Source organism: Syngnathoides biaculeatus, chromosome 7 (genome assembly GCF_019802595.1).
Source record: "Syngnathoides biaculeatus isolate LvHL_M chromosome 7, ASM1980259v1, whole genome shotgun sequence".
Classification (NCBI taxonomy): Eukaryota; Metazoa; Chordata; class Actinopteri; order Syngnathiformes; family Syngnathidae; genus Syngnathoides; species Syngnathoides biaculeatus.
The window spans coordinates 8,505,553-8,523,243 of record NC_084646.1 but is presented as its reverse complement, the minus strand read 5'-3'; the positions used below and the strand labels follow the sequence as shown (position 1 = coordinate 8,523,243).

The following is a 17,691-nucleotide window of genomic DNA, read 5'->3' as shown; positions in this document are numbered from 1 at the left end:
TCACCTATGAGCCTGAGGATGCTCTGCGTGAGGGCCAGTACGCCCGAGTTGAGGAGGAGGCTCAAGCTGTTGGCGCCGTGCTTGAGCGATAGCATGTGTATCATGGCCAGAAGGAAGCGGGCTTGCGGGATGGTGCCCAGGCTCGGCCCCGCAGGGTTCTCGTTGGTGATGGTTTGCAACGGAACGGGCTGCACACCTGGTTTTTAGAAAAATACATGTACAGTTTTGCACTTTGTTTTTTTTTTAGCGTTTCCATTGTAAAGAGCCTCAGAGTATCAAATTTGTACGATAAAACTCTTATGTAGCCTTTCATTGGAGTACAAGTCACAGTATTACTGTTTTCTTGTGTAGGTTGATGCTATATATGAATATGCTTTTTTTTTCATATTGGTCAGTCGCCAGAACAACATTGGGGATTAGCAGTACATGTATTTTGAATTTAACGGTGAAATGCTATTGATGCGCCGCTTTCCCTCCCCACAAAAGAAAGACCACTGGTGTTGATCTCTCCTGAAAAGATAAAATACTGACTTTGCCCTTTTTCAGAAAGAAGAAAAATGATTCCTTTCTAAAAAAAAAATAAAATTAAAATATTGACAATTGCATGCACTTTCCAAAAAAAGAAGAAAATGAATCGTTTGTTACCTCCTGAAAAAGATCGTCTTTACTTTGTGAAAAAGAAGACAAACTACCGTGATTCCCGGCCTACAGAGCGCATCTGTTTATAAGTCTGACTCAGTACATTTGTAAAGGAAATACCATTTGGTACATACATACGCCGCAGCTGTGTAAAAGCCGCAAGTGCCCACATTTAAACCGAGAATGAAACAGGAGATAATTACAAAGAAAGACGGTACACGTTTAACGCTAGCGCCGCCACGCTAACGCTAGCGCCACACTAACAGAGCCGGTAAAAAAAAAATAAAATAAAATAAAAAAACATACCGGTAAAAATCACTGAGACACAGCAGTGACATGCTAGCGCAGCGCTAACAGGGCCGCGCGGGTAAAAGCCACTTCCTCGGCACATATATTCCACCGGTCTCACTGACCTTTTCCGCTCGAGTGCCCCCTTGCAGCCTTTAGAAAAAAATTTATAAATTAGCCGCCTCACCGCATAAACCGCAGGGTTGAAAGCGTGTGGAAAGAAGTCGCGTCTTATAGGCCGGAAATTACGGTACTCGTTGCCCTTCCTAAAAAGACGAACTACTGATGTGGCCCTTTCCTAAAATGAGGACAAACTTGTTGACATTACAATATGGTGAGCTTACCGAGCTCTTTAAAGCGGATGCTCGCTTCCAGCAAAATGTTGCGAACGTTGTGGATGGCCCAGGAATACAACTTGCCAAAAGTCACCTCCAGGAGCATGCGGTTGAAGGGGGGAATCAGGTCCACATCCTTCAAGCAGTCGGAAAGCGGCTCTCTGGAGATCAAAAACACCCTTAGCGCTTTTAATAATGTTTGCAAACAATGGGTGCCGGTACATGTGACGACGTTGAGAAAAGCGCGACATACACGCAAATAAACAAATATACCACCAAGCATGTATAAGTTACCCGATGTTGGTCGCTTCTGGTATGACTCTCTGCCAACCACACAGCATGGCGTACTGCACCGATGGCAGCAAAAAGCTCTTGGAGGCCAACTTCAACATGGTGTCGATGCCCTCCAACCGCACCTCCGCCCTCTCCAGCTATCGACAAACGTGCGTTTAGCTTGCTCTTCACTCCAACAGTGACATTTTTGGTGACTCACCTGTTTGAGAAGACACTTCCTCATCTTCTCCACGTCCAGGGGCTCCTCTTTCAGCGCAAACTCCACGATTTTAGCCATCAGGCTGGACTGGGGGATGGCGCCGTGCACGCTGTGCTTCAGCCAGCGGTACTTGTTGACGTTGTCCACCGTGCTCAGGATGGGCTCCCACTTGTCCTGCAGCGACAGAACCATAACACTGTGTCAGATTACAGCAATACGGCCGGCCAATTTTTTATTCATTTACTTGAGGGAAAAAAAAAAAAGAAAAAAAAAAAGAGCTGAGCCAGATCATTTGTATATATAAAGTAAAAATAAAGTTGAAATTATTTTGTAAATTAATACTTTTTCCAAGTAATAATTGATTCAATTCAAAATAATTTGAACAAACTATCAGTATAAATAATTAATCAATTATGTAATCAGATGAATCAAAGTTGTTTTAAGTTAGTGTTTATAAAATAGATCAGCCACTTCTTTGAAAATTTTAAGTCGATGTTTTCGCTTACTTTGGATTCATAAAAATAACTTAGTTTAAAGTTAAAGACAGTGTATTGAAATAGCTCATTCATGATATATGGTTCAAAAATAATATATTTTTAATGTTATCATTTATGATCAACAGTTTTATAATTACCTCACCGGTTTTTAAATACTTCATAAATGTTAAACTTTACATGCAAAACAGTTTATTGTAACATTTACATATTTGTAAATTAGATTAACCACAATTGTCATTTAAGATAATATTTTTAAATAAATAATAATTCCAATGAAATAATTTATAATTTATTTAAAAATCTTAGATGTATATGCAAAAAAAAAACATTTTCCAATATTTTTTTAACGAACCAATAACTCAAATCAGATGAATAAATACAAATTTAAAAAAACATTTAAATTAATCCCTCCTACATTAATGGAACAAATATTACAGGAATAAAGGGTTGGTGGGCCATACTTCGCCCGCGAAGGATGACTTGCCCAGCTATACTATAGCTTCTTGCAATTAACCAATAGACAAAAAATTAAATAAAAAAAATAAAAAGTACTTTAGCGGTTTTGCTTGTAGGTGATTTCCTGTCAGCCACTGCGGGGCTGATATTGAGATCCGCTTCTCCTTGTATGGTCGCGTCATTCTCCAGCTTTGGCTCTCCTACGTCACTCGACTTTTTAGGCACTGGAGAAGACAAATACCAAAGAAATATTAAGAATGAAATATTGTGGTACCCTGCCTTATGGCTTTAAAGTGTTCCGTTACCAAGCTCGTAACTCAATTAACAGCTCTGAAATTAGATGAAATGACGGGGGGTTGGGTAGCAACCCAAGAACAGCCAAAAGAAAAAAAAACATCTGCAGGTAACTGACACCTTTTTATAATTGCATTGACTTTCAAAACACAAAATTCTTCAATAAGTGAGGATACATTTTTTTTTTTTTAAATAAATAAACAAGACACTGACATTACCAAGTCAAGATAATCACTGTATGTGGGACTTTTGGCCCCACCCTTACCTCTTTTCTTCCGCCGGTCCCTGATTAGCTTCTGCGCGATCCTACGCCAACGCGGCTGAGAACTGAGCAGCTTCAGCTTGGACACGATGGACAGGTCATTGCTCACCGCCGGACGCAACTCATTGAACAGGAAGCGCAGTCGCTCGATGACCGGGGCGCACACTTCTTTGTAGGAGCGGCCCTGCTCCTGATGGGTCTAAAAAGATAAACCGGCCCGCCACTTGATTAAATGAGCAGAAATGTGGCGTTGCTTGCAGTCAAATTTATGCTGCTCCACGTTGAACCTTAACAACCATAAAATCAGGAAAATGTTTTTTTTTTTTAAATACAAAAATTGTACATCTGGAAAAATGTGTTTAAAAATCTGAAAATAATTTAAATTAAAATATCAGCAAGATTTAAAGCAAGTATGGAAAAACAGTTTAAAAGAAGGGAAGTATTTTTTTAAATACAAAAAATGGTAATAAGGAGATTTTAAAAAATAGGGAAAATATTATTAAAAAAAAAACATTAACATGCACAATAATTGTCAAAAAAATACAGTCAGGTTGTTTTCAACATCAATCACATTTCGGGTTCAAGCTATTTTTGTTAGTTCAATCAACATGTCGATCATCCTTACCTTTATTAAAGAACACTTTGCCTGGTAGACCATACGGCACACGTCAATTACAGATTTAGGGAGGGACCTCTGCTTTCCTTGGTCCACCCCCAAGGCACATTGGCTGACCAGCGAGAGAGCAACGTGACCTGATGGAGGTGGGGCGGGGAGGTCGTTTTAAAAAAGGCACAAGGAAAACCAACCAGTTGGCAACGGTGGCCTGTTGCTTGGTTACCAAGGTCCTGATGTTTGAGCAAGCAGCACAGCAGCAGGCGGCCCACTTCCTCCACGGGGTGCTCCGGTGGGAAGGTGATGGGAGTGATAAGGTGGTACTGCTTACAGCAGCGCTCTATTTGGCATAGGAAGTCCTGCGAGTTAACAAAAAAAAAAAAAAAAAAAAAACAAGTGAGGCCACTTAGTACCCGGAAAAATAATTTCCATTGTGAAAGATCAGATGATACTTCATGGCATTTTTGACTTGGCGTGACAACACCGTTCACCTGCAAATTCAAATTTCAAATGGAAGCAAAAGTATTTGCTGATGGTCGGCCACTCGTGGAAAACTAGTGGCAGGTTCTTGCGCACTTTGTGCTGCGGTGCTCGGCGTGGGCCGGACTTTACCTTCACAGTGTGGTCCTGAGTGTTGTTGTCAGCGATGGCCTGCAGGAAAGGCTGCGCGTGGTCGCTGAGGGTTATCCGGCGAGAGTACAGTTTGGCTTTATCCGGCGCGGTGGTTCCCATGGAGCTGCAGTGGTCCTCGTCCTTCTCCTCGTTGTAGTTGTAGTGGATCTGGCTGGTTTGCAAGCCGCCCGAGAAGATGGAGGACTGCAACCATGCTGTGCAGAGTATCAGGGGGACATGTGTTGAAATGCGAAGAAGAGAGAAAGGGCTGGGTAATCAACCATTAGTCGATTAATTGAGTTTTTAGGTCAGGATGATTTCTTTTTTTTTTTTTTTTCTTAGTAGCTACAGTACTTGAAAGGCGGTCTCTGTCATTTTTCACAATTTTGCAAGGACGAAACGAGCACGGTTGAAGGCAATCGGTTAGTCAAATGAACTGCACAAACCAGAAATCTGAAAAACATTCTAGATTTAACTTTAAGGAGAGACGGGGAACCTACTGGCGCATTCGATCTCCATGGGTGACAGTGGCGTGCTCTTGGCCAGGTAGGACGCGTGGAGCCCCAGCAGCAGGCCCAGATTCCTCTCCGTGTCAATGAGAGGGGACGACAGACTGCTAAGGTCCGGAGTGGTCACCATCTCTTGGTTCGGCTGGAAATAGAAAAGCGGCCTTTTGCAAACCCGCTTGAGTTCATTTTCACCATGATGCTTGGCTGTACATTTATGGTTTGGGATTTGCAAGTTTGCGGTTCTTTTTTTCAACTGATCCTTGTTATGCGTTGAAAAACTTTGCATTTTTCCATTTTTGTGACGACGCCAAAGCAGCAAAATGGCCATTTTGGTGCCATTTCAAGAAATCTTAATTATTAATAGTGTTTTGATTATTATGATGTTGGCGCTCATTAAATTCTCCTTGTACACAGTCAAAAGTGAAAATGAAAGCATGGTTTGGCATTTCTTCCAATTTAGTTACTAATACATGGGATCATCTACTTTGCCATTAAAATATGCCCGTGTTACCTCAATTTTATTATTGTGGGTAAAGAAAGAAGGTAACAAGAAGTGAGTTTAAATGCCATCTGTGTAAAGTTTTTTTGTTTATCTTTGCATGTTATTTAAGTTAGCATGCTAGCCATGTGCAGCAGGGCTTGGTCCAAAGTACGCTGGCATTCTCGGTATGCACGTACCTCAATATACTGGCCGACACAGAAGGCCTGCATAGACTCTCTGGTGTCCTCAAACTGTAGGGCAGCCTCCAGAGCAACTACCGGGTCTTCTCCCACAAACTGGGCTGTGAGAGAGGCAAAACACTGTAAAATAACCACATCAAGTATGAAAATAACTTTCACATCAGATCAGTTACCAAGGACGCTGTTTCCCGTAAGCGACTGGGACTGAGCCTGAAAGTCCTTGATGTCGTAGACCCGCCCATCGATGACTGTCCAGAAGCCCCCGTCCTTGTTGTGGTTTTCCAGGTCGGCCTTGCGGATGAGGGACACCTCTTCGTTGCTCTTAGAGCTCTGACCCGTGAAAAACGATCCTGCTCCAACACAAACAACGTTAGTCCCCTTGCACGTACAGATTCAGCAAAAAAAAAAAAAAAAAAAGTAGTGATTCAACTGCTGCACTTAGTAAATAAGAATAAGGACTGAAAAGTATCAAAGTAGAGAGTCAAATGGATATAATATACGAAGATCTTTGCGTACCCATAATGCCAGGCCACGCCAGGTCCTCATTGTCGTCCTTCTCGTGACCGGGGGCCAGGTGGTTGAATCGGTCGAGATGCTCCAAAAGTCCGGCCAGGAGAGGGATGGAGCCCGTCTCCTGCATCAAGCCGGCGTCGATGGTGAGGAGGAGGACGATGGAGACGACCAACTCTGGCAGCAGCACACCTGCCGCACCAACAAAGACCGAAAAATTCAACGCTTCATGTAAAACAACCAAACCCAATGGAGTTTCTTACCTGTCAGGTCTCCTTCAATGACGTGAGATACTTCCGCAAAATGGCGATGCCCGGTGGAGGCAATGCTGGTGGCTACGGGGAGGATGTCGCAGATGTGGGTGCACAGCAGGGCGATGTACTTTTTCAGCAGCGAGCCGACGCCCAGGAGCTCACGATCTGAGAAAGAAAACAGAGGGAATTTGTCCTTCAAGTCAAATACTTCAGGCCAGCGTTTCTCAAATTTTTTACAACATGTAGCACCTAAAAAAAAATACATCATCAGGAACAACATTCAAGTACAATAGCTCAGCAGGAAGTAAATATATAAAAAATTAGGTGGGTTCTTTTCCTAAAACAATATTATTTATTACTTAATGTTAATGTAAACCGCTGTCACATGCATCTTTGTAACAAGCACAGGATTAAAAATGGGAAATTTTTTACTTGGATTTTTAGAAACAAAAATGTTAATAGATTAAATGAAAATATATTTAACTTAAAAGTTACATACAACCGAACTGTTCCGTTTGCTTACCACGAGGGGAGTTAAATTTGTTTTTTTCCCTCAATTCTAAACCTGGATTCTTCCCAATTGATTAATTAAAATGTATTTATTTTTATTAGTACATTTCCCTAAATAATTGGTGGGTTTCTTTCTGAATGACCTGATGAATTTGTTCCTTGAAGATATAGACTTCCTGACTGTGATTTAAGTGTTTGGCTTTAACTCTAACCTTAAAATCACAGGAAAAATTTGTCAAGTCAGGCACTGGGGAAAAAAAAATTGTAGCAATCGCGTGATAATTCAGTCCCGTTAAATCGCGGGCTTAGTGTAATGCACAACTCACTGTATCCGTTGACGTTGACCTCATCGTTGACGCCGAGGTAGAGCTTGCTGACCAGCAGCCTCTGGAAGCGCAGCAGCAGGTCCAAGGACGCCGAGCGCTCCTTGCTGTCGTGCTCTGCCTCTAAATAGCTAGAGATGCGTAGATGGGCAATGTCCTTCAGCCTGGCGATGGTCTGCGACGCGATATTCCTGCAACATGAGTCGACATGTTAGCCTGCCGCCGTGTTCTGTCCCCATAAGAATACTGGTCCGGATGAAGTTATAGATACCTCAGAAGCTGCTGGACAAGCTGTACCAGAGGCAGTATTTGCTTGCCGGACGACTCGTAGATACCGGTGTTGATGAGATCTTTGTCCAGCATGGCGCGACAGCGGTGCATGGTAGAAGCATTGGCCTCCTGCTCGTCTATCTCCTTCTCCTTCTGAGCCTCCTTTTTGGCTTCAATGTCCTGTCAGAGAGACCGGTGAGCAAGTCGGAAAAGATTCCAAAATTTACTCACTCGGTAGGAAAGTCAGAAAAATTCACTTCCCGACACCAGTTTCACGGAAGGACGCGAATGGATACACATCTATCTTGCTAGGATAGCTGAAATTTTTTTGTGGAGACATCCCCCGCCCAAATTAAGCCATTTCGATACAAAACAGCTATTTTGGATGAATTGCAGGACTCGTACATCAAAAAAAAAAACTCCTCGTAGGGACTTCATCTAAATGAACCTAAATTACAAACAGGTCTTACGTCCTAGACAGATGGGTGACGACAAACCACAACATTTACATCCTAGTAATTTCTTTCCTTTAATTTAAAGCATTGTAACAATAAAATGGGGGAAAAAAATTATAGTAATCATCTGCATTGGCTTTATCAACAACTGTTGCCCCTGCGCTTTTTCCAGCAATGACTTTCTGCAGGCTCCTGATTGACCCAAAAAAAAAAAATGGGGTCAAAGTTAGGTTTTGAGAGTTGACCTGTATCTCGGCAGCGATGGCCGCCTTCAGCGCGGATTCCAAGCCGCCGTCGGCCATCAGGCTGCTGACCAACAAGTCGATCATAAAGCGACGGCCTGGGGTCACGCTCCTCTCATTTCCAGAAGCTGAAAAGGCACAAAAAGGTCATTATCAATAACATTGTTTTCAAAATTAACGCGCCATGTAATGAATCAGTTTTACGTCACCCAGAAGTACCCTGGAACCTTTTTTTTGGTTTGTTTGTTTTTTTTACAAACATGAAAATGTCTATAGAATGTAATTATTATGTTGCACTTACCAGTGTTGGGCAGCAATGAGGACAAGGCCCTGGCCCGCTCCTCGGCGGTGGGCAGCAGCACGGACCACCCGCTCTGAAGGACGGCCTGAGCGGCTGCCTGCACCATGTTGAGGACGCCGGCGTTGCTGGCCAGCACCACCACGGTTTGCTTGAGATTGTTCAGCAGAGTGCTGCCGAGGCCCAGGCCCAGCTCCTCTGGGTCCACCTGGTTACTAATGGCAGCGTGGAGCTGGAGGGACAAATAAAACGACTTTTAGAGTATTCTTTTTTTTTTTTTTCATTTTTAATTCGAAATCAAAAATTATCAAATGACGAGTGATTACTAGTCTAAGAGTTGACTCATCGGTGCAACTCTTTTTTTTTTTTTTTTTTTTTTTTAGTGCTCCATAGGGTAACGTGTTTATGTCAGAACTACCTGAAGCCGGAGCAGGTTGAGTGCGGCGACCACCATGCACTCCTTCTCCTGCGGAGGAGGCCAGTCCGAGCTGCCGTCCATGCCCTCGCTGACCTGTCGCAGGAGCAAGTCCAGCTGCTCGAAGGTCATGGGGCACACGTCCACCACGAACGGGACGCGCTGGCCAACGGACCACTCGGAGCATGAAGACCACACAAAACTCTGGGAAATTGAAGATGAGCACTTTATTTCATGTTGACCTATTAGAAAAAGGGTGTGTGTGTGTGTGTCTACATATATCAGTCACTCACATTTGAAAAATGTACAGGTGTGGTCAGTCATGCTCCCAGATAAAAGTTGCGGGTGTGATTAGGGATGGAATCTCAAGACCTTAAAATAACTTAGCAGCTCTGAACATACGCTTTTGGCATCACTTCGGAACATGCTCAGTACGGTTAACGTGCATTTCCTATTTCCGGGTGAAAACCGGTTGTTTTGGAGCAGGCTTGTTTAGTTAAGAACATTTATGAAATTAACACGTAAATTAATGTCAAGACGACACAAAATAAGCGACGTCTTTCAATATCAATTTTTTTTTCTCGTAACAAATTTTACGCGCGTGATTTTTCGTACTCGACTGTGCAGATTTGCGAGCACGGAGGCGCGTGGTGACTGATACACACATTTAAAGGCAGAAGTTTACATGCACTGTGCAAAAACTTAAATAATTTTGGTGATCCTGACAAACCAGAAACAGGCGAGGTTTAGTCTGAAAAATGCACCATGTTTTTTTGCACAGTGTATTTTGACTTTGAGAACCTCTACAAATTGCTTTTAAATTGTGAAAAATGGATAATCACCTGTCCCGGGCCACAGGAGATGCCCACGATGTGTTTGGACTTGAGACCCGGCAGAGCCTTAGGATTCTTCTTGTTGTAAAAAAGCGTGTCAAAGTGCTGCAGCTTGTCGTTGCTGCCCCAGCTGTGCACCTCGCCGTCGTCGGTCAGGACGAGGCAGTGCGACGAGCCCACGGCCACGTCCACTACTTTCTTACCTGAATGCAAACACAACGAGCAGCTCGCTAGCAAAACCGTTTACATATTTTACTAGTTTTTAAGTTGGTGAACCACATGGGATTTATGTCTCCAAATTTCCTTGACTACCTTTCAATAAAAGTGCAGTGCAGAAGGCCGTGACGATTGATTTGTACAAAATATGGATGTAATTTTGAATACATGGACGTAACCACTCGGTCACGGGAGTTCAGAAGAGCCTGCTCTCGGTCAGTCTCACCCTGCAGACTGTCCAGCACTTTTGGGTAGCGCACGTGCTCGTCCGTGCCGTGCCCCAGCCGCTGGTTGTCGCCCTTGCCCCACGTGTAGACTTGTCCGTCCTTGGTGAGCGCCAGCGAGAACTGGCTGCCGCAGCACACCTTGACGATGTCCAGGTCCTGCAGCTTCTCCACTACCTTTGGCGTCTTGCAGCCGTCGCTGCCTCCCCGGCCCAGCTTGCCATAGTCGCCGTCGCCCCAGGACCAAACTTGACCTGGACGCACCGGGAAGAACTTTAAAGGATGCGACGTTTGCATGATGTTTAACCCCAGGAAATACAGTGTGGGGCGTGATTTACTATCTGTTTGTATGTACAAGAACAGGTGCAAAATTTATTGCTTACAGGAGCGAAATCAGGATTCGATTGGGAATACGTGTAGATAAACAACTTTTTCAAAATTCAAAAATGTTGGGAAAAGTCTACTTGAACATCTGAACTTTATTTGGGTTCAAGATGGCACATTTTCATTTGTTTGAATGTGTTTTAATAAGGAAAATATCACTATTATATTAGACTATATGAACGCAAACACTAATGGCAATTTTTTTTTTTTTTTTTGCTTCAATTCTATGGACATTGTGTTGCTCATTCAAAAATGTACTTTTGCTTAAAGCAAAGCAAAGCAAATTTATTTGTATAGCGCATTTCATACACAAGGTTTACATGATTAAAGGCATTTGAAAACAAAGAGATAAAAAATTTAAAACAGGATAAAAACAATAAAAATGACAAACAAAATATTAAAAAAAAAAAGAATTAAAACCGAATATGGTGCAAGCCATATGATCAAAAAGTGGATATATTCTAAAAAGCATGAGGGAAAAAAAAAAAGTTTTCAACCTGGATTTAAAAACATTCACACTTGGCAACTTATTCAATTTGTGTGTAGCATAATAGCTAAATGCTGCTCCACCATGTTTGCTTTGAACTTTGCGCTCCACTATTTGACCTGAGTCAGTCCATCTCAGAGCTCTACTGGCTTTGTATTCCGTAAGCATTTCTTTCAAGCATTCAGGACCTAAATCATTTAGTGATTTATAGACCAGAAGCAGAACTTTAAAATCTATTCTAAAGCTGACTGGAAGCCAGTGCAAGGACTTTAGGATTGGAGTTTTATACTCTGACCGCTTTGTTTTGGTCAGAACGCAAGCTGCAGCATTCTGAATGAAGGGTTATATCACTGCAACATTAATGGAAGTTTTGTTAGCCTATCTATGGCATGTAAATTTGTTTGCTAACATTATGTTAGTGGACACTCCAAAAGAAAGTTTGTTTTAGTTAGCGTAAAATGCTAGTGGCAATAAACAGCTTGAAGCCTCCCCTCACCGTTCTCCGTGACAGCGAGCGTTTGCGCGTCGCCGCTACCGCACGCCACGTCCACCACCTTCGTACCCTTCAGCGCCGTCACCAGCATGGGCGTCAGCTGATCCTCGCTTGAGCCTGCGACTCAGATGTCATATTTACAAGTGAGGCATCATTTTTTTGTTTGTCTGTGAGTGTAAAGGGAGGCGGCGCTTACCGTGGCCCAGGCGACCATAGTTCCCACGTCCCCACGTGTAGAGCTCACCATCCGCGGTGATGGCGGCGCTGTACGTACTCCCGCAGGCCACGTGGACCACCTGCTTCCCCGCCTGCTTCCCGTTGAAGGCGGTGATCATGGTCGGCTCTTCCAGATACCTGAATCCAAAAAACAGCATTTGAGGTCACTGAAATTGTGATTGTCCACTTTCCGGAAATAACTTTCTGAGCATATGATTTACTAAAATGACCTTTTAAGGGCTTAAAAATTTGCCTTGTAAAACAATAAAATGAAAAAAAAAAAAAAAAACACAAAATGTAATCATTATTTGCCAACACTGGTTTAAAAACATACTTTGAAAGCCAGACCAAGGCGTAAAACCCTACTTTAAGGTTCAAGCTAACCCTTAACTTCGACAAATGTTGAAAACCTCGTCCTGTCTTGAACCCCTACTTTCTCAACCTTACCCCAGGATTGAAACCCAAATTTGAAAATTCAACTGGTATTTTAAACCCCAACCCTTGTTTGAATGGATAATTCATCAATCCATTCATTCTCCAAGACGCTTATCCTCACAAGGGTCACAGGAGTGCTGGAGCCTATGCAAGCTAACTTCGGGCGAAAGGCAGACTACACCCTGAACTAAAAAAGTTAAAATTGCAGTGCACATGTTTTTTAAAGATGTAACAATCTTTGTTGCCACGTGAGCAGAGCGCGGTCCGTACGTGGTATCGCCGTGTCCGAGGCGGCCGCCGTCACCGCACCCCCAAGAGAAAACCTCCCCGCTGGACGACAAGGCCAAATAGTGCTGCCCCTCCGGGTGGGCCGCCACTTTGGTGATCTTCCTGGAGCTCAGCCCGTAGATGAGCATGGGTGCCTGTTGTGTGTGTGTGTGTGTGTGTGGTGGGGGGGAAACAGAAAAAAAAAAAAAAAAAAAATTAAATGTGACGATAGAGACCCATGGAAGCTGTAGCACGTGTTTTCTTACCAGGGTGGTGCTCTTGTAGTTCTGGGCATAGACTGCGCCACTGTTGGACAGGATGAGGAAGCCCTTCTCCGAGCACACCACTTGGGTAACGCCCACGTTGGCGAGGGCTTTACACTGGATGGGCCCGTTCAAGTTGGCATAAAGCTTCCAGCCCAGGAGGCCGCAGGCGATCACCTCCTGCATGTTCCCCTTTGACAAAGAATGAGACAAACACATTAACATCCACATCGTATACGGCGTAGCTGAAGCATGTTTTTAAATGAAAAACGTATCTCTAAACACAAAAATAAAATCAAAGAAAATAATCTGTCACCTTGTGCGTGGTGGGCGAGTTAAGCTGCGGTGGACTGCGGGGTGTGGCCAGGCGGTCCAGGTGGGCCAAGATGACCACGGCGGTCTGCCGCAGGTCAATGGCCAGGTCGTTGTCCTGGGGCAAGGTCAAGTAGCGCAGGAAACTCTCATTTGGACTCAGTGGTGCCGAAAGGGTCTGGAAACGACAAATTGATCATTTCTAAAAATCGCTTCCGGTCCATAATTTATAGGGATGACACAATATCGCAATATTGTGAGCTCACAATGTGGACTTGTCTTAGTATAAAATGAGCAGTTGTGCTACAAATATCATTTTGGGCCGGGAATGTCACATCTTTTTTTTTTTTTTTTTAACTTAAAATGTTTATTTCAAGCCTGAATTAGGTTTTTAAACAAGGGTGAAGTTTTAAAATTAGCATTTTATGAAGCCAACCGTTTGACCCTGATAAGGAATAATTTCATTCACATTATTTCCTCTGGGAAAAACGGACTGTCAGCCAACCACCTACCCAAAAGACAATTTGTTCCAACTCAGAGGTGGCAGTGTAGAGTACAGCCACAGTTCTCGACCAGAATCCGTTCTAGAAGGCGGTTCGAGAAGTGATTTGTTCGATAACCGAATCAGCCGCAATGTACGTTATGTTATTTCTGCGGGTTTTTTTTCGGGGCTTCATTCGAATTCACAATGACAAAGCGCGTCGTGGGTGGGTCAGCTGGTCTAGCCACGCACGTTACGTTATTTCCAGGTTTTGTTGGGGGCATTTGAGTCCCGATTTTCGTTCAAAAACAGAAGCAAAAAAAATTCTTTTTCTCAAATTTTGTTCGAAAACCAATTTGTTCCAAGAACGGGGACGTTCGAGAACCGAGGCTGTACCGTATTTGTAAGCCACAACACTGACCTCTGGGTCCTCGTCTGGGATGGGCTCGTCCTTGCTGCTGTAGATGTTCTTGAAGCGCTGCAGAAGGGGCAGCAGCGGGGCGCTGGTACCCTGGGTGGAGCGCTCGTTGTCCATCTCTCGGGTGCCGCTCTCCCACAGTCGCAGCAGCAGCAGGATGGCGGACAGCAGCTGACTGCACAGAAGAAGTTGGCATTGAATGTGGGGCAAGATTACAGTAGTTGCTGTAGGTGAGGTCGCCTGTTTTGGGACACCTCTGGGTCCAAAACGTGTGACAGAAATGTACGAGTTCAAACGGTAAACAGTCAAAATTCAGTTGATGAACAGAAATGTTGACGAAGTGGACGACATGAACGATCAGAATGGTTCTACCGCCGTCACAGTTTGGGCCAGGAAAAACTCTGGTAGTACTGGGGGTACTTGTGGTTTGTGAGGGTACCTGAGCGTGCCCCTCTGCACGGCAAGCTCCAGCAGGATGGCCAGCGCCAGGTGCTGGTCCTGAAGAGGAATGTTGGCCTTGGTGGTGGCGTTTCCGTGGATATCGCTGCTCCACGGGGGGGAGACGAGAACGCGTGAGAACGCAAACGCCTTCGGCGCAGTGTTGCAAAAGAAGCGCTCGCGGCTCTGCTTACCTGAGAAACTTGGTGGCCCTCTCCACCACCTCCAACCAGACAGACGACACCGTGCCCTCGTCGAACAGCGTGGCCTCGGGCAGGGCGCGGAGAGCGTCCAGAGATTCCTGAAGGAGCTCACTGCACAGGTCTGCGTCATCTCCTGCACCCAAGCACGGAAACGTATCATTTAGCTAGGTTAGGCTTTCGAGTAAGTGCCATTGTTTTAAAATGAGGTTTGACGCCAGGGTTAAGGTTATGATTTCAAACCTTAGATCAGGGGATAAAAATCATGTTTCAAGCCTGTGTTAAGAATTCAAACAAGTGTTCAGGCTTCAAAGTAGCGTTTTGTGCTAGAATGACGGTTTCAAACAACTACTGGAATTTAAAAGTTGGTTTTGAAAACTCGGTTTAAAATTTCAGATTTGGGTTTGAACGCGGGGCTAATATTTTAAATGAAGGTGTCAAGACAAGGGTTACAGTTTCAAAGTGAAGTTAGGACTTGAAAAACAGCTTTTAAAACATGGTCTGCGATTGGATTTCAGCTTAAACCCTGGGTGAAGATATCAAACAATGGTTAAGGTTTAGGGGTTTCAAACCACGGTTATGGTTGAAGATTTGCCAGAGACAGAGATGAGGTGGCTTTTCAAAACAGGATGAGGCTGTCAAAAAAGGGTTAGGATTTAAAAGAAGGGTTTGAGGCAAAGGTTCGGGTTTAGGACCATTTCATACATGTATTGTGCACTCAGAATGGAAGACACAGCACACATTGCATTTGGCACAGAATAGAGACTCTCCATGCTTTGCTTTTTAGCTACATGTACATTTCCAAAAGTACTTAAGTATTATTGTAAAACAATATATGTCTTCCTACATGCTGCATCGTCATGACTTGACAGCCGCCGGCTGCATCTGAAGCATCATTTTGGTGAAAAAAAATCCCCCGTTACATCTTGGCAATTTTGATTGGACAGTACATCTGCGATGATGCAATTCCATTCACTTGCGATTCAAATTTTGAATGCTAGCAAAACTAACCCACTCATAAAAACTGGAACCTCTCTTACCTGACCTCCAGGCCCGACGCAGAAAGGCAAAGGCGAACGAGAGTGCCGCCCTGGAGCCCACCACAGCCAAACCTTCCACGCTTTTGCTGTCCGGACGCGGGCTGAAAATATAAACGCTGTACTCAGCACCAAAAAAAAAAAAAAAAACACATTCAAACTGTGTAACGCTTGTGTCACAAGACCTTTTATTGTCGGAGGCAGGCCGCGGGGAGCATACGGGGAATTTCCAGGAGAACTTGTCCTTTTCTACCATGCTGTAGCTCAGCGAGATGTGGTAGCGCTCCAGGATGACCAGACGCTGGCAGAGACGTCGCGCCGACAACGTGCTCTTGGCCATCTGGGCCGAGAGCTTCTGCTGGTCATCCACCAGCACCATTAGGCAGTCCTTTAGCTCTTTCTCGTCTGGAAACACACAGTCGTCCTTCAGTCGCCCGTGATACTCTACCTAGAGTTTCAAGTCTGGGTTAGGGATTCATGTTACGGTGAGAGATTCGAATTACGGTTTTAAGTCAGTGTTAGGGTTTCAAACTCCTTCCTTAAGCTGTCATCTTATCGTGGTGGAGGGGTTTTGTCTGTCCCAATGATCCTAGGTGCTAAACTGTCTGGAGCTTTACGCCATTGGCAAGGTCACCAGTGAGGGACCACACAAAGGACAGCTCCTAAAACGTCTACGATGATTACAAATTTCAGAAGATGCTTTCCCTTGCCCGGACGTGCCCCCCGCCCCTGTTATTCCCACGGACCCAGGCCTGGGGCTCAAAGGCCTGGTGGCCGGACCTTCACCCATGGAGACCGGCCGGTCACAGCCCAAAAGGGTAACGTGGGTCCCCCTTCACATGGATTCAGCACCTGTGGGAGGGCCCATAGGGGTCGGGTGCCGTGTGAGCTTGGTGGGAGCCGAAGGCAGGGACTTCGGCAATCTGATCAATCTGGTCCTTGGGTCACGTCTTTGGCAGGGAAGGACACGAGCTGGTGTGTGAGGTCGAAAAATTCTGACTTGATATAGTTGGGTTGAGGATTCTAATCCTGGTTAAAGTTTCAAACAAGTTCTAAGGACACAAATTTGGGTTTCAAAGCCGTGCCAGCAGCCGTTCAAAGTAGGGCTTCAAGCCATGTTTAGAGTTTCAAGTTAGGGTTTCAACAACTAATTTGGTTTTTTGTGTTATTTTAGACTTTAGACTTCAATGGTGCTTTTGATGTCACTTAGATCCCAAGAGGGTAGCAGCTACATCGGCAACTGAACTGGTTTTATTCATCCAACTCATGCAAGAATTACAGCTGGAGCACGGCCTTCGGCTCAATGAACGTTCAAGCGGGAGGCCCTCGTTGTACTGGCCGTGGTCACGGCAGCCAGCGCTGAGGGGACGGACAAGAAGGCCAAAATAGCCGCTCGGAAATCCACTTAATCTTTTACGTAAGGTGGGACGGCCAGAGGCTGCGGGAGCAACATCACCTCAGCTGTGCCCAACCGTCAGGATGCACAGCGAACACACACTACTTGGTCGTCCACACGGACGCGACGTTTTAGTTAATGAACGAAAGTTGCGGATTGAGTCAGTCTTAAAGCAAAGGACACATCATTCATTGGAATCCTTGACAGCAGGCAACAATCAATCGACTAGTTAGCGGCGTAAATGGGCTGAGGAGAGAAAACAAATCTAGGAATTGGCGGGAAAAGACGGAAATTTCATATGCAGCCCTTGAGAACAAAAAAATAACTTGAGCCAAGAATATATGGAGTGTGGTTCCCTGGGTAATCACAGTTTGCATAGCAATATGTCCATATCATGACTAATTCCGACCCGCTCAACTGCATAAATCAGCCATCCAAGCGCTAAAAACCGGGAGGAAGACAAAGTATGATGATCGGAGACCATTTTGATGTTTGAGCAAAGTAAACAGTCAACAGGACCTCATCTCATCAACCAATTCGGACTAATTCAACTAATCTGCTGCTTAAACGACCAACTGATGAAATCAAAACCAGAAGCGAGCCAAATACGGCGCCCGAACTGCTTTGTCAGTGGA

The 17,691-nt window shown here is 44.5% G+C and overlaps 1 protein-coding gene across 3 annotated transcripts in view; it reads right to left on the bottom strand.

Moving 5' to 3' along the window:
• Positions 1-17,691, bottom strand: part of herc2 (HECT and RLD domain containing E3 ubiquitin protein ligase 2) — a 54,962-nt gene that overhangs the window by 34,243 nt on the left and 3,028 nt on the right. For all 3 annotated transcript variants that reach the window (XM_061825557.1, XM_061825558.1, XM_061825559.1), the window contains exons 5-35: positions 15,846-16,065; positions 15,664-15,764; positions 14,618-14,759; positions 14,425-14,529; positions 13,989-14,160; positions 13,091-13,264; positions 12,778-12,966; positions 12,515-12,666; positions 11,790-11,947; positions 11,597-11,710; positions 10,232-10,483; positions 9,799-9,992; positions 8,960-9,160; positions 8,545-8,773; positions 8,247-8,371; positions 7,548-7,726; positions 7,280-7,467; positions 6,453-6,608; positions 6,196-6,381; positions 5,853-6,029; positions 5,677-5,780; positions 4,990-5,140; positions 4,490-4,704; positions 4,104-4,236; positions 3,890-4,017; positions 3,268-3,463; positions 2,805-2,932; positions 1,756-1,929; positions 1,557-1,693; positions 1,272-1,423; positions 5-196 (exon numbers count right to left, since the gene is read on the bottom strand). In XM_061825557.1, coding sequence (XP_061681541.1) covers positions 5-196; positions 1,272-1,423; positions 1,557-1,693; positions 1,756-1,929; positions 2,805-2,932; positions 3,268-3,463; positions 3,890-4,017; positions 4,104-4,236; positions 4,490-4,704; positions 4,990-5,140; positions 5,677-5,780; positions 5,853-6,029; positions 6,196-6,381; positions 6,453-6,608; positions 7,280-7,467; positions 7,548-7,726; positions 8,247-8,371; positions 8,545-8,773; positions 8,960-9,160; positions 9,799-9,992; positions 10,232-10,483; positions 11,597-11,710; positions 11,790-11,947; positions 12,515-12,666; positions 12,778-12,966; positions 13,091-13,264; positions 13,989-14,160; positions 14,425-14,529; positions 14,618-14,759; positions 15,664-15,764; positions 15,846-16,065 — 5,124 coding nt within the window. The remainder of the gene's footprint in view (positions 1-4; positions 197-1,271; positions 1,424-1,556; positions 1,694-1,755; positions 1,930-2,804; positions 2,933-3,267; positions 3,464-3,889; positions 4,018-4,103; positions 4,237-4,489; positions 4,705-4,989; positions 5,141-5,676; positions 5,781-5,852; positions 6,030-6,195; positions 6,382-6,452; positions 6,609-7,279; positions 7,468-7,547; positions 7,727-8,246; positions 8,372-8,544; positions 8,774-8,959; positions 9,161-9,798; positions 9,993-10,231; positions 10,484-11,596; positions 11,711-11,789; positions 11,948-12,514; positions 12,667-12,777; positions 12,967-13,090; positions 13,265-13,988; positions 14,161-14,424; positions 14,530-14,617; positions 14,760-15,663; positions 15,765-15,845; positions 16,066-17,691) is intronic.